We start from the raw sequence: 15,177 nt of genomic DNA, 5'->3' as shown, positions 1-15,177 counted from the left end.
GTTGGTTTATATAGGTTTTAAAGTTTAATCTTCTTTGTCTTTAGTCTAATTTGTACTCAGAAAACAATTTTGCTGTTACCAGGATTGACTGAGAAGATGCGGAATGATTTTAACATGATGAAAGACTTGGCCGTTCATACACGACTGCCACCTGAGCGAAGGCAATGTGAAATCGGAAGACTTATTGACTACATCCAAAAGTATGCTACCTGGGTATCTTCTGTGCTTCATGGTCGACCAAAACTTTCATGACAAAAATATTAAAAATAAAATCCCAGCAAGAACAAACTTGCTTTAATTGAAATCTTGTTTTTGAACAGAGATGACGGTGTTCAGAAGGAACTCCGGGACTGGGGTTTAAGCTTTGATTCTAACTTGCTATCCTTTACGGGAAGAGTTGTTCAAGCGGAAAAGATCCTTCAAGCAGGACATGTGGTAAATAAAACAACTTCTAAAATTTTCTGCATCTTTCATCAATGAAGCGAGTTCTTAGAGGGTGAAATACTACTTGTTGGTTTATAAACAAAACATTAGGAGAGAAAACATGATACATAAGTCATTGTCCATACAGGACACTTAAAAACTTCTCAAGTAGTTCACAAGTTCTGTTTAAAAATGCCTGAGTCTGGCTTGCATTGCTATAACGTCTTCCTTGCAAAACAGTCCTTTCTGTCTAAACAAAGTAGTTTCAGATAGAAAAGTAGGAGAGTACAGATGTTTTTAATTATTTTTCATTTATTAAAATACCAAGACTTTCAAATGAAAAGCCATTAATGAGTTCAATGGAAAAAACACATACAGAATCTATTCACGCAAAGCTGAGTAACTCTTTTAGTATGAATGACTGAAATCTTAATTAAATCATGGATTATCATAAAACACTATATAATCGCTCTATAGTAGTCTATGTCCAATTGGGTTTGTTGGTTTTCAAAGGGTGTTAGATGGAAAAGGTTTGAATAGTATCTATGTACTCAGTAAAGCCTGTCCTAATCTTAAAAAGATCTTATACCTTCTTTATAATAATGTCTTTTTCTCAAGCAGTTACCTTATTTAAAAATAGATCTAGGGAGAAATATATATTAATATATTTAAACAGCTATATTTATAGTTCTATCTAACTAAAACCTGTGCAGCAAATAGTAAATTACACTGGCTAAATGAGTGAAACATTTAAAGTATGATGCCTTGAAAGTTTTAGATAAAGCTTACTTTAAATTGGTCAGTGACATCAGTGGAAAAAACAAAAACAGTCATGTTCTAGGCAAAGGTGTTATAGTCTGTTCTTGAAGCATATCAGGAGATAGCACGTTCAGTAGGGTGTTTGATTTTCTTTCTTTTCAACCTCTTATTTACAGTTTGATTACAATCCTCAGTTTGCTGACTGGTCAAGGGAAACTAGGGTAGCTCCCTTAATTAGCGCAAAGCCTCTGGACAACTGGTTATTAATATACACACGGCGCAACTATGATACTGCGAATACATTACTTCAAAATCTGTTTAAAGTCACACCATCAATGGGAATCAGAATGAACAAGGCAACCATGTAAGTGCATTTCCCAAAGTTAAATAATTCTGTGCTTACTAAGCTGTATCTGTTAGCATGACTCACATGGTAAACAAGATGCAGTAGAGATCTCAGCATAGAATCTCGCATAAGCTTTTAACTTAAAAAAAAAAAAAAAACAAAAAAATAATAAATTGCTTTCTGTTTGTAAATTCTTCAGGTTAGTCAATTTACTGAGTTTCTTATTCATGTTTCTATTTGTGAAAGCTTTCACTGTGGGGTTGAGGCCTGCCAAAACCAAACAAGTATTTGACATCTGGTCATTAAACAAAACCTTTGTCAGATGGACCTGTATGTAATGCAAGAAGGAATACACATTTTTTTTACAGACCTTGAGCATGATATCTTTATGCTTTTCCTTGTTTTTAACTGTAATTGCCATTAGAAGTCTAAGTCAAGAGTGATTTCCCTCAGTTTTCAAAAACTGCAAATATTGTATGTTGAACAGCTGTAAATGTGACACTTGACCCATTATGCATCAGTATTTATGTCCTTGCTTAGTATCCTTACTAGTATTTATTTTATGTCCTTGCTATGATTTTAATAGCTGTTCAAACTTTTAATACAGAAAAAACAGCTTTCTCCTCTTTTCAGGATTGAAGTGGATGATAGAACAGAAGCTTACTTACGGGTTTTACAGCAAAGTATCACTCCTGACACAAACATAGTATGTATTTTAATCCATAATTTCAAAGCACGTTAATCTGCCATTGTTTTTTAACACTAGTGGATTAATTTTTAGGAATAAAAACTCCTGGTTCCTGAATATTTACTGTTTTCTACATGCCTGATCTCATACTCCTTTTCAAATTCCAATCTGTCACTATCCTTCTGTTTAAAAAGCCTTTGTACTTGACTCTGAAGTATAGCTTCTGAAACTTATCAGATAGCTGGTTTGAATATTTCTCAAGAGTAAGAAAGTGTTTGTTTTTGTTTTTGTTTTTTTTTGAAAGAACTACAACTACTATGTAAATCTGAGAATCTAGCTTCTTAAAAACTTTTTTCTCCCTTCAAAGGCAGTTTGTATTTTGTCTAGTTCCCGAAAGGATAAGTATGATGCTATCAAGAAATACCTCTGTACGGATTGTCCCATTCCAAGTCAATGTGTGATTGCTCGCACTTTAAGCAAGCCTCAGACTACTCTGGCCATAGCGACAAAGATTGCCTTGCAAATGAACTGTAAAATGGGTGGAGAACTTTGGAGTGTTGAGATACCAGTATGTATTTCTTTTTTCATTTTCCTTATTCAGTCTTATTTTTGGGAAAAAAAGCCTTTTAAATAAAATAAAAAAGCAAATACTTCTTCTAGAGTTTGTTCTGTCTGTGAGAAGGGACCTGAAGTTCAGTTGGACAGAAGAGGAATATAGTTCTAAGAATTGAGCATCCATGGTCTACTGAAATGAACTGAAACAGCTAAGCTTATGTCATGATCCTGATAAATTATAGGATGGAGGTGATAAGTGCTTTTGCATATCTATCATATGTTCTTTGTTGATTCTTTTTCAGCTGAAACAAGTAATGGTTGTTGGAATTGATTGTTACCATGACACTTTAGCTGGGAAGCAGTCAATTGCAGGATTTGTTGCTAGCTTGAATCAAACAATGACACGGTAAGATTTGAATGCCAAAATAAATTTCATCTTTCCCTTAAGTGAAAAGGGGCTTTACTGTGATAGGCTATCATGTAAGTGTCTGAATTGATTTAACTGTACATTTTTAATAACAATTAGAATATTAGATTAGGAATGTATGTTTCACTTGGGAATGCTTCCTTGCACTGCATCCATTGAAAAGTTAGTCTTGCCCTTCTTCCACCGTGCTTGACAGAAGGGGACAAATAGTGGGACAAGGGCTGAGATGAATGGAGGTCATTGGGGTGACAAGCTCTTTACCTTTTTGAATTGACTTGTATGAAAGTGTTGTTTATTGTATAAGAATTTCATATGGTGCTAAGGTACTGGTCTACAACAAGGATTTTACAGGGGGAGCATTCTTATAGTATACAAACTCTTTCCTGACTGCCTTGACCCACAATAATCATAACGACTAAATGTGCAAAGACATTTTAAAAATATTTTTTTAATTGAAGTAAGTCCAGTAAGTGCCTTAAATGTCATCTTTTATTTTGTTATTCACAGATGGTTCTCACGCTGTGTTGTTCAAAGTAGTGGGCAAGAACTTGTGGATGGTCTCAAAGCTTGCTTGCAAAGTAAGGGAAGGCTTTCTGTTCTAGTGGAGCAAGTTAAGGCATGACAAGCTAGCTTTCTCAAAACACACCTCTTTAGCTGCCTTAAGAGGAAGTATTGCCAACTTGTACTTAGATTTTAAAAAAAAAAAAAAGAAAAGATTAAAAATAGTTGTAAATATTGCTGAAATTTAGTATCATTTCGTATACGTTCTTTCATTGATTCACGTTTTTTTTAATGATGGGTAAATACTTCATAGAATACACCTCAAAGAATGTTTTACAGGAGATGGATTGAAAGGAGATCAGAACTAATTCTACTTTAAGTAAACAATTTTCTTGTTGGCATCTCTAAGAAAATTATCATGCAGAGCAGGTGGAAGCAACGATTCTAAAATAGATGTGGTTTTGTTGTTCTTTGTTTCTGGGATAGGTATTTGTTTTTAACTTGTGGATTGGCAGCCCTAAAGTCTTCAGTGGGTGGAATGAAAGGTACTTCTAATTGAGTATTGATTTGCTGCTGTGATATGTTCACATTATATAACCATGAGAATATGTTTCTTTTTCTTCCTTGTGATTATTTTGTATGTTATTTTTGAACAGTCTTTGGCAATTCAGATTCAGAAGTGCCTTTACAACTTACTTTTTTTTAGCTGCTCTAAGAGATTGGTTCAAGTGGAATAAGTATTTGCCCTCTCGTATTATTGTGTATCGGGATGGTGTAGGAGATGGACAACTCCATACTTTGGTTAATTACGAAGTGCCTCAATTTCTGGATTGTTTGAAGACTGTTGGCAAAGACTACACGTAAGTCTGTGTTCCCTAGCACCTTTTTTCATACCACTAGAGAAAGACAATCTAAGATAGAAAAAGCAGTTACTGATGACAATTGCTTCTTCTTTTCATCTTATTGCTTCACATCAAGTAACTGTTTTTCTGATGATTGCTTACATGGTTGGAGATCCATAACTTGTAATAATAGGAATTTTTTTGTACACACCACGTAAGTATTCAGTGCATATGCATGTATCAGTTGTTCTTGATGCATGGTAATTAAGACCTTTCAACTGGTAGGTCATACCTGATTAGTATTTCATGTGTATGGTAGGTCTGCTTCTCTTACCAATTCTGAAAGGACTGTGTATTGCATGTGCATGTCTTCAATTTGATCTTTTTTAGTCTGCTCTGAATGATGAAATTACTTCCTGACATGACAGGCAAGCGAAACAGAAAAAAATTCAAACTAGACAAAACTGAAGTACTTGCTACTTCTGTTTCGTTTCTGTAATGGCTTGCTTTTTTCCAAAAAATACTATTACACACAGTTTTTTCTATATGTAAAAGATAGAGGAGAGAGATTGCAGAATCAGCATTGTACTTGAAAGATTCCATTATGCTCTGTCTTTCATCTCCCTGTGAAATCAAATATAAACTGATTTGGTGGATGTTGCACCAAAAACAAAAAATCTGAAATTATCTGAATCTGATAAAAATCTGAAAGTCCAACTTAATCTAAATTAATGAAACAGTGAAGACTTATCTTGGAAGTTAATGCCCTGGAGAACTCTAGAGTTAATTTTAATTGAAAACTGCAGACAATCTGCTACTGAAATAGTCTCAGTGCAGTTTTTCAGGACAGTTTTTTTCCCCTTTTCTTTGTTTTTCTTCTTTTCTCTTATTTTCACTTATTTAGTCCAAAACTTACTGTGATAGTTGTGAAGAAACGAGTGAATACCAGATTCTTTGCACAGTCTGGTGGAGGACTTAAAAACCCACCCCCTGGTACTGTTGTTGATGTTGAGGTTACCAGACCAGAATGGTAAGTTAGTGTATTCTTGTATTTACTAGCAACCTGATAATAAAATATATCCAGTATTAAACTGTCTGTGGGATTGAATGTAAGAATGCTTTCCACACATGCCCTTTTGAAAATAAATGGTATTAAACATGTAAATGTGTAAATGGGTAAGATGGATAATGGGTAAACACGCAGATGGGAAATGGGTAAACTTAAATTTTATTAATTCATTATGCAGTATTTCAATATTTAGCACTTATATATGAATACTCTTATATAATATAGGAGTATTATATAAGTGCTTTGTATTTGTGTGTGTTTGTTTTGCTTTTGGGTGCTTCTCTTCTTGATTTTTAAATTGTCTCTGACATCCTGTTGATAGGATTACTCAGCAGTCTGTGACTGAAATTAATTTGTCTGGGTGTAGTTTTGACGTTGTGTGTAAAGTTTGTCCTTTTTAAGGACAAAACTTTCAAGTTTTTTTGGTGGCTGGTAAATTAATAGAAGACAACTTAAAATTACACAGTCGTGTGTGTATGGATGAAACATACACACACATCTCATTTGTCTTCATTCACGTGACATTCTGTGGAACTTAGGTCAGGTACCCAGGAAATGCAAAGCTTATTCAGTAGACGGTGGTATGGTGGACTTGGTCAAGGGATTGCTGGAGCACATAGGAGAGAGAATATTGCTTTCTGTGGCAGTGCATAGTTCAATAGCTAGTTCTGCCTTTTTTGTGTGTGTGTATTTAACTGATAGTTTACTGATTAGCTTACTGATAGTGATTCTGGTTCTACCAACACCCTGAGCCATCTTTGGATGCTAGTGTACTGTAATATTCTTCAGTACACATGTACTGTAGCTAAGTATTTCTTCTGGAAAAGGTATTTTTCTTGTAAGATGGAAGCATCTCTGTGTAGTAGCAAAACACAAATGAGGAGTGCAAGCTAAGTGTATGTCCAGGGTGGAGCAGATCAGGAGGAAAACCTATGTGATGAAGGGTTAAGACCTTCACAGCCTTACAACTGTCTCTGTCTGCATCTAATCAGATGCCTTGTGTTCTTCCATGTCTTCTGGCCTTTCAAAAATAGAGGGAACCAACTATTTAGTGACCAAAGAAAAGGAATACTTCAGCGCTTACTGCATATGCATCATGTGATCTAAGGAAAAAACTTTTTCTGTATAAGACTTTAGGGTTTTTCTTCTATTACAGGTACGATTTCTTTATTGTGAGTCAGGCAGTGAGAAATGGCTGTGTTGCACCCACTCATTATAATGTGATATATGACACTAGCAAACTGAAACCAGATCACGTGCAACGTTTAACTTACAAACTTTGCCACATGTACTATAACTGGTCGGTAAGTATTTCTTTGGGGAAATTATAGTATTCTTCATAAACTGAGTGCCTCTGTGTAGTAACAACCCACAAGAAGATAGAGAAAAGTTAACTTTAAAGCACCCATGCAGTTCCAAAATGTCTGCAACTATGCATCTGGACCTAGAGTGGCCATCAGAGAGCTAATCTCTCACAATCACCTGGTCTCTCTGAAGTTTGAAGACTAAAGGAATTTTTATTATCACATTATCATTGATGTTTTGAGTATTATCCCTAAATTCTATGTCAGAAACACAAATGAAGTGATTATTTGTTACCCCCAGCAATAATTTTTGTAGAGATGGAACTGTGTTGTTAAATTTCCTGCTGGGCCTCTTCTGTTGCATACCAAGATCAGCCCAGAGTCAGCTCATGCTTGAAACATGCTGTAGATTTGTTATCTTAATATTCATAAATATGTCACATGACTTACATGTCCCACATTCTTTGAGATACAGCATGGAATATAAAACCTGAATGACATGCTTTTTTTGGAGGGAGGTGGGGAATGGAATTGAGAATCTGATTGTACTCTTCTATAAAGCACTTCCTTAATGCATATCAGTGTAAGTAATGTTGTTTCACAAATCTGCATAAATGACAGGGAATCTAAACTTTACATGTGTCCAAACTCTTGAATTCCAGCATTCTTTTTGTTACAGTGAAGGCATGCTTTGATAAATTACTTGAAAGTAATTCCTTTTTTTCTTCCCCCTTCTGCAGGGTGTTATCAGAGTACCTGCTCCTTGCCAGTATGCCCATAAGCTGGCATTCCTTGTAGGTCAGAGTATTCACAGAGAACCAAACCTTTTGCTTTCAGACAGACTTTATTATCTTTGAAGTTGAGATATCAGCTAAAAAACAAAGTGCAGTTCCTTTCTAGAGAATATACAATTGTATGAATTTTTGTGGTTTTCTTGTTTTTATTTTTTCTTTGAGACACATGCAGTGATGAGTATGTGGAGTTGTGGAACTTCATTGTAGCAGGAAAAAGGTTGAAGTAGCAGATCTGCATTTTGAATAAAAACCACGATTTTCAATATTTTCAGTATTTGTTGATTGAGGTGTTTTGGGGATTCTTCTCAAAATATTATCAGTACTTTTATTTATGGTTTTGGTAAAGTTTGCTATGGAATTGTATCTTGTAAGCTAAGAATATAGTTACACTGACCAAAATCCAAGCTTCTTCAGTTAGCATATTAATCTTCTAGTATCAAAAATGTGATTGTTGTTCCCTTGCTTTCTTGCTGTTAAAATAAGAGCAAAATTATCTATCTTTTTAACTATTTCATATTATCCACCTCTTAAAAAAAGAATGTTTTGCTGTTTTTGGTTATTGAGGTATTAAAATTGCAAAGTGCTGCAAAAAAAAAACTGTGGATGGGTTTTTAATGCTTGCCCCCTCGTAGGTGAATCACAGAAATCAAAACCTGTCTTGTGCCCACGCCTCTGCCTAATAGAGGGAAGTGAAATAGGATTTTTCAAAATGACATAGTTAAGGAAGGAGCTCTAAGTATACCAAAGCTTTGGGAAATGTCACAGGCAAAATTACTTCTGTATCTTACTACAACTCTAGAACACCTTTATCGTTGACTGCAGGATTCACTCCACAAGAGGGTGGATTTCATTAATCTTGAATGATCTTATGTGGTCTTGGTAGCTTAGTACAGACTATCAATATGCTTTTGCATAGTTGTGCAACTTCATGTTAATTGCAGAGTGTTACAGACAACTGCAGATTTTAACTGGAATGAACTAAATTTTGAGGTTAGCATTTGTTTGTTTTTCTCATTTAGCAAGCATTCAATTCGTTTCCAGCAAAGATATCAGTGTCTGTGTCAGCACTGACTGGAGTTATTAAAAAAAAAAAAAAGTTTTACTATTCACAGGACTTCTGGGGTTTTCAATTCCAAATAATTGTAAGTGCTTAGGTATCACTTTGGATTGTAGTTCTAAGATTCTTAGTGGTAACTGTTCAGCAGGAGTGGCTTAATTTGTAAACCAAAACTCTGACTACTTCAGATGTGTTACCTGATTCACACTCAAACTAGTTCATGTGGAAGTATTTGGATTAGTGCTGTTTTTTGAAACTAACTTGTGAACATTGTTCCTCTTCTTTGCAAGATCTGAATAAAGTTGTTGTAATCCTTTATTTGTTTACATACTTCAAGACTGGAGTTGGCATACAACGTGACATGCTAGTGTAATTTTTTTAAAATCTCTTGAAAGTTTCTGCTTTACATGAGCCTTTGTTCTGCAGCGGAGTTCAGCGGCCTACCACAGCTCAGAAAAATGAGGAGTCTCTACAACCTCTATTCTGTTAATTTTCTCAGCCTAGCAAAGAAAAAACCTTTACCACCCTCCTTCTTATATATTAAATCTGTAATGAAGAGAGGCATGTTTTCAGGCAACTGAGTTCATCTTATTGATGCCATATTGTTGTACTGTATTACTTACATAACTAGGAAAAAATAACATATACTAACATACTTATGCTTGTCAGGGGTATTCCTCCTGGTATGGTTTGTGTTACTTGAGGTCAGTAAATAAGGAGCTAGTGCACCTGTTGCCTTAGCCAGCGACAGAGAGGCAGAAGGTGGCTCCTGCATACTGTTTCTTCTCTGTATGGGTACAGTAGTTCGTTGCACCAGTACTGTAACCTTAATGAATGGATCCTTGTGCATGTCTCTTACCATTTGCATCTAGATTTAGAGAGGGAGGGACATCTAGCACAATAAGCAGCAGCACATACAGTAGATGTACAAAACATACTGCACTCTACAAAATAGCAAATTATTTATTTATATAAAATATATTACACAACAATTGTACACATGCACACACCCACACGGTACTTTACCACAAATTTAGGCCATTTATTTTCTTTAATTAAATGGTATAATCTAGCACATAATATCTTACAGTAATTTACAATATAATCTGAAGACACAATGGGGAAGCTTTGATCATTCATTTATAAACCTTCCATAAATTACAAAAAGAAAGGCAGTCTGAAAAGTATGTATAAACAGTAAAAACAATTTACAAATGGACAAGAATTACAAAATAGTAACAGCCAATGACTGCCATCAGTGTGTAAGATTGTTTTTATTGAGATGCCAATGTTGCAATTAGTATTTTTATCACCTTTTACAGCCTTTTTACTGGCTACGGCTTGTGTATATAACACAGTTTTTGACTTCAGACATGCAGTTAATCTTGAATCTGACATCAACAATATGAAAATGCCTTTTAACTTAGGACTGCACCTCCACCAGAAAACAAGGTGGGAAGTAAAGGTTTCTTTATTTTTTTTTTTTTATGGTAATTTAGAATAGTGAACCAGGAACTCCAGAAGTAGAGTTTGTGACATTTGTATGATTGAAACTGGGGGTGAGACTCTGAACAACTTAGACTGGATCTGATTTCAGTTTAGTGAATATGTTGACAAAAGAAACATGGGAGTTTTGGTTTGGAGAGGAAAAGAGAAAGAAAGAAAGAAAAAAGCATTTTGCTCAGTACTTTCAAACTCTCAAGAATTGTATCAAACATGGAATGGAATTAGCAACATCATATTTGATCTTAAATTACTATGATTTAGGGAAGATGAGGACAGTTGAATACACAGTACATACAAAGTATATGTTGTATATTTATTAGACAGTACAAATCATTGTGCATTAATAAGGCAAAACATCAAGGCTGATTTTAACTAGGAGTTTCAAGACCACTTTTTTTTTTTTTTAATGATTAAAATTAGACAGAATGGGGTGATCTCTCTTGACCAGAAATCAATGAACAGGTTTTTCTTTTTCACCTGACCCATGGTTAAAGGAGACTAAAGGCTGAGATTTATTCAGTGTGCTTGCAGGTGTTGAATAGACTTCAACTAAAATCATGTCCTTCTTGTCTTAATCCTACAACTTTTTCTTTTTGAAGAAAAGGAATATTTGCAACACTACATCCACCTGCTTTTTTTCTTGCTGTTTTAAGCAATTCACATGATTCTATTGATGTCAGAGTTAAAAATGCAAAGGTTTAATAAAGTTGTACTTCATAGTCATGAAAGCCCTAGTTTTGACATTTAAAAAAAAATAAATACACAGACTGGAAGATTTACAAGTTGTCCAGGAGTACATGAATCATTTCACTGCACCAAGTTTTTTCAGCAGTTTCTTGCCTTTGGAAAGCAGCCCCTTTTTCTTTTTCGAGGACATATCCCTGCCTCTCCCGGGACTACCAGAACCCATAGATGACGTAGGTGACCCAGAATGGAGATGAACTGTGGGGGATGGTGCTCTCCTTGCTGTACCTGTATTCTCAGGAGGAACCTATTAGGTACATTGTTATAATTTATTGAATGTTTGAAAGCTTAAAAGCTAATATCATCAAGAAAGTTGGCAACATTATTTGTCCCATTACCCACTAAACAAAAGGGCTGGTTCATTTCTTCTGTGTCTTAAAATATGGGCGTATAGCAAATATATAAATTTTGAGAAAAAGTATAAACAATATAAAACATGCCAATAGAGCCCTAGTTTGCTTATACTTTTTTAAAGAGTTGCCTACACTTCTTTTGCTGTAGTTCTGGCCACAAAAGCCACAAAAGGAGTTTTGCATTTCAGTACTATGCTAGTACAAAAATGAAGAGGGACACATTCAGCTATGGATTTAAGAAAAGTAAATGTATTAATTACTAGGGATTATCACTCTACAGAAACCAAGCTGTTTCCAGAAGAAATTAGTTCAAATGTTACATGATCACGTACTTTTTGTCCTTTAAATGCCTTTTCTTTAAAAGTGACTAGCATACTTTATATACATATTTGATAAGATGGCACACTGGCTTAAAGAAAAAGAAAGAAAAAAAGAAAAACAAAAAAGCTAAAATGAACCTTAATTGCAATCAAAGAAAGCTTAAAGACCCTGACTGCTCAATGTATATGCTGCAGCTGTGAGGTTGCTGAATGAAGGTGAATACTTGAACAATAATGACAGCATTCCGAAATATTTTAAGAGACTTACTTGTTTTAATCATCAAAAGCACTTGAATGAAAATGCTAAAACTACTTACACTCATCCTATCCTAACTACAGCGCCCTACTGATAAAATGTAGTACTATCTGTTATGATGATATTGTCATATTAGAATCCATGCTTTAGGGACCTGTCTTATCGTGTAGTCCAAGTTAAAATATTAGCAATTTACTGGTGTGTGCAACAGCGAGTTAAGCAAAGGGGCTTCAAGCCTACTTTGATTTTAAATCAAGGTCTAATTCTAATGAAAAAAAAAACAACTTGGTAAAGCACCCCAACGTACACCTGAAGATACCATATATTTAGTCTAATGCATTCATTGAGTGAGCTGCATGTTTCATATTGACGCTTGTATTGCATTGGTAAACCAAACAGTTGCTGATATTTTAAATGTGCACTTTCTAGGAAAATCCAAGTAAAGTGTACCACATGTAGGTTTTTTTCTTCCTTCCTCCAGAATTGTTAAATAGTCAATCTTAAGCAAACTGAGGTATAATTGATCGTGAAAAGGCAGATAATTTAAGTAGCTATATTTGACTGTAATGAGTTTCAAAACCAACTCTACTCTTGTACACTATAGTATACACCAGCATACGTTTCATTTGTATGTTCTTTAAGGGTTGGGGGTGTTGTGCTTTTCTCTTGGTATAGGAACTTGGAATTTTTATATCCAAGATTGGCTAACAATGCAATATGCAGCTTTTGTTTGTAGGGTAGTTAGACATCAAACTTGCTTTTCTATGTAAACATAAACATTTAGCTCATGAAGAAATATGTTCCAAATGTTGACCTTCATAAATTGAGGTCTAATTTACTTATTTCTAAGAATTCCTTTTTAAAGGATTTGTCTCCTAAAAAGCTAAGTTGACTTAACTAGATAGAGCAAAAGCATACAGCCTGGTCTTCTGTGGCCACTCATTTTGGAGACATATTTCTTTTTTTTCCCCCACAATTAAGTTTCAAGACTTGCATTAGATAGCCAGGTAGCTTTAATTGAAATCTCTATTGGTATCTTCAGTTGCTCACTTACGTGAAGGCTACATTGCCTTATTAAGGTGTGAAATGAACACTCTTCTTCTGTTTCCAAGCAGATGAGCAAAGAAATAAAAATATATATAAAATATATAATATATAAAAGTATTGCAGTGATGAAACAAAACCAAAAATGAGACACTAAACATGATTAGTTTTTCATAAAAGAGATGTCTTTGGGCAATTATCAGTGCCAGTTGGAATAAGAAATCTAAGAATTAAAAGACTGAACACTGTCAATCAGCTGCATTTACTATTTGTATTTAAAGGGATCATACCAGTCTCATTCACAAGAACTTTTGCCTTCATCTAACTACTGCATATAGTAAGAGTCATTCAGATGCATTAGACAATAACTGCTTTCACCAGGGACAAGCTGTATAAAGTCAAATTATAATTGAGATTCTCTAATGACTGCAGTCAAATGTTAGATTTAGATTATTCATTTGTAAGTGTTTCAGGCTAGTGGAAACCTAGATAAAGTCATTTTTTCTTAATGTTTTATATATTTTGAAAGTTAAATAATTTAAAATGGGCGAGTGGATTTAAAATGTTAACAGTCGTGTCCAAATTATGAGACAGAATGGAATGGAAAATAAAAATTTAAGTTTTCCTTATTTGGTTGCTTACCCTTTTTGCTTTTGTACGCATCGGTGTATCGTGAAGATACTGCGAGGGTGCATCAGATAGATAGACTTCAACATCATCAGGCACTTCTTCAAGAAAGTTGGAAGGAACCAGCCCCTTTTGTCCATTAAGTTCACCCTATAATGATGAACATTTCAGGGAATTAAATCAAATGCAGGTTGCCAATAAGGTAAGGAAATACTTCGACTACATGTCAAAGCCAGCGAGGAAGAGGAAATAGCCATCTAAGGTCACACAAGCCAGATTTTCCTGCTTCTATTTCTGTGATTTGGCAGTGGACACTATCCATCAAATAAAAACAGATGAGCACATTTGTCTATAATTCAGGGTGACACTAAGACATGCTTTGAGTATTATAGCAGTTCAGTTGCTCATCCAATTTGCTTTATACAGATTGTGACACGGTGCTTTTTCATTTTGGTGCAGTTAAGTCTGAACTATGACTTGACAACTCAAAGCTCATTCCCAATGGGTTTGTATGTGAGAATTCTCATGCTGTTTGACCAACTTGCACGCTCAGAGTTCCAATGCAATGAATGCGTTGACACCTGGAAATCACAAGTGCTAGTGTGCATAATGGAGAAAAAATTAATGCCTGCATTATTTAAAAGCAATAGAGAAATGATAACTGAAATCCCATGCAGTTTCTAGACTCAGGTCCTTAGGACTGCAGCATCAATGATAAGTGTCCTAGGCTTCACAACCTAAAAGCACTTCTGAGGTAATCAAATTATTCCTGTGGCTGTCTGTGCGTGTGGAAAAACTAAAAGGATGCAGACTGGCAGCTACTACTGGAACATTGTCTCTCAGGAGACAACTCTTCTGCTTTGAAGGAATGGCAAAGTAGCACGAACAGTTACCCAGTGCTCAAAACTGAACTACTGAACTATTAATTTACTTTAATGAACTAATCATTTTTCATAAGGCCAGGGCTGCATGGAGGTTTTTCTCCCAGATGAAGTGCCTTATCTACTAACAGTCATTCACATAGATACATGTGATCAAATTATACATTTTCCAGCAAACTATATAAGGCAAAAATATAAAATGCCAGAGACAACTTTGAGGTACATCAACAGCGATCCCTAAAAATGGAATGAAGTGGCAAGTGAGCCAACTTCAGTACTGTTCTCTTAGGGAGGGCAGTCTTTCAGGTTCAGCTCTACTGCACAGCTGCGGGAGCAGTGAGGCCCAGAGCTGACAGCTTGTAGCAGTGACCAACAGAAGCCAACTTACATAGTAAAATCCATCTTCATCAATTTCACCAAAGACAGTGATAATGTCCCCTGTACAGAATGTTAGCTCAGCCTGCGGAAAAAGGAATGTGTTTTGTTAAACAAAGGTTAATATTTATTCTTCATTAACAGTAACACCATTAATATTTTTTCCCTCCCTTTTAAGACAGAATTGGTGAAACTGAGTTTTAAGTTGAAGTTTAAGAGCTTTTTTTTTTTTAGAATGCTAAATCTAGGCACCTCTCTTACTAGGTTCTAGACAGCCACAAGACTTGCTGCAACAAACACGCTGAA

General features: G+C 35.1%; 2 protein-coding genes across 28 annotated transcripts in view; one reads left to right on the top strand and one right to left on the bottom strand.

The window, feature by feature from the left end:
• The window catches only part of PIWIL1 (piwi like RNA-mediated gene silencing 1), a 171,982-nt gene extending 162,901 nt beyond the window's left edge, over window positions 1-9,081 (top strand). For all 7 annotated transcript variants that reach the window (XM_072024471.1, XM_072024472.1, XM_038187713.2 and 4 more), the window contains 11 exons: window positions 83-200; window positions 321-435; window positions 1,359-1,546; window positions 2,162-2,234; window positions 2,584-2,784; window positions 3,074-3,177; window positions 3,706-3,776; window positions 4,406-4,559; window positions 5,446-5,571; window positions 6,767-6,914; window positions 7,655-9,081. In XM_072024471.1, the coding sequence (XP_071880572.1) occupies window positions 83-200; window positions 321-435; window positions 1,359-1,546; window positions 2,162-2,234; window positions 2,584-2,784; window positions 3,074-3,177; window positions 3,706-3,776; window positions 4,406-4,559; window positions 5,446-5,571; window positions 6,767-6,914; window positions 7,655-7,771 (1,415 nt within the window). In that variant the 3' untranslated portion in view covers window positions 7,772-9,081. The remainder of the gene's footprint in view (window positions 1-82; window positions 201-320; window positions 436-1,358; window positions 1,547-2,161; window positions 2,235-2,583; window positions 2,785-3,073; window positions 3,178-3,705; window positions 3,777-4,405; window positions 4,560-5,445; window positions 5,572-6,766; window positions 6,915-7,654) is intronic.
• Window positions 9,082-9,710: 629 nt separating this feature from the next.
• RIMBP2 (RIMS binding protein 2) overlaps window positions 9,711-15,177 on the bottom strand; it is a 158,857-nt gene continuing 153,390 nt past the window's right edge. For 16 of the 21 annotated variants that reach the window (XM_021271355.4, XM_038187705.2, XM_038187707.2 and 13 more), the window contains 3 exons: window positions 14,885-14,956; window positions 13,631-13,765; window positions 9,711-11,262 (listed from right to left, as the gene is read on the bottom strand). In XM_021271355.4, coding sequence (XP_021127030.1) covers window positions 11,074-11,262; window positions 13,631-13,765; window positions 14,885-14,956 — 396 coding nt within the window. In that variant the 3' untranslated portion in view covers window positions 9,711-11,073. The other 5 variants (XM_038187708.2, XM_021271358.4, XM_021271361.4 and 2 more) reach the window with 2 other exon arrangements.

Source organism: Anas platyrhynchos, chromosome 16 (assembly GCF_047663525.1).
Source record: "Anas platyrhynchos isolate ZD024472 breed Pekin duck chromosome 16, IASCAAS_PekinDuck_T2T, whole genome shotgun sequence".
NCBI classification, from domain to species: domain Eukaryota; kingdom Metazoa; phylum Chordata; class Aves; order Anseriformes; family Anatidae; genus Anas; species Anas platyrhynchos.
This window is presented reverse-complemented; position numbering and strand designations above follow the sequence as displayed.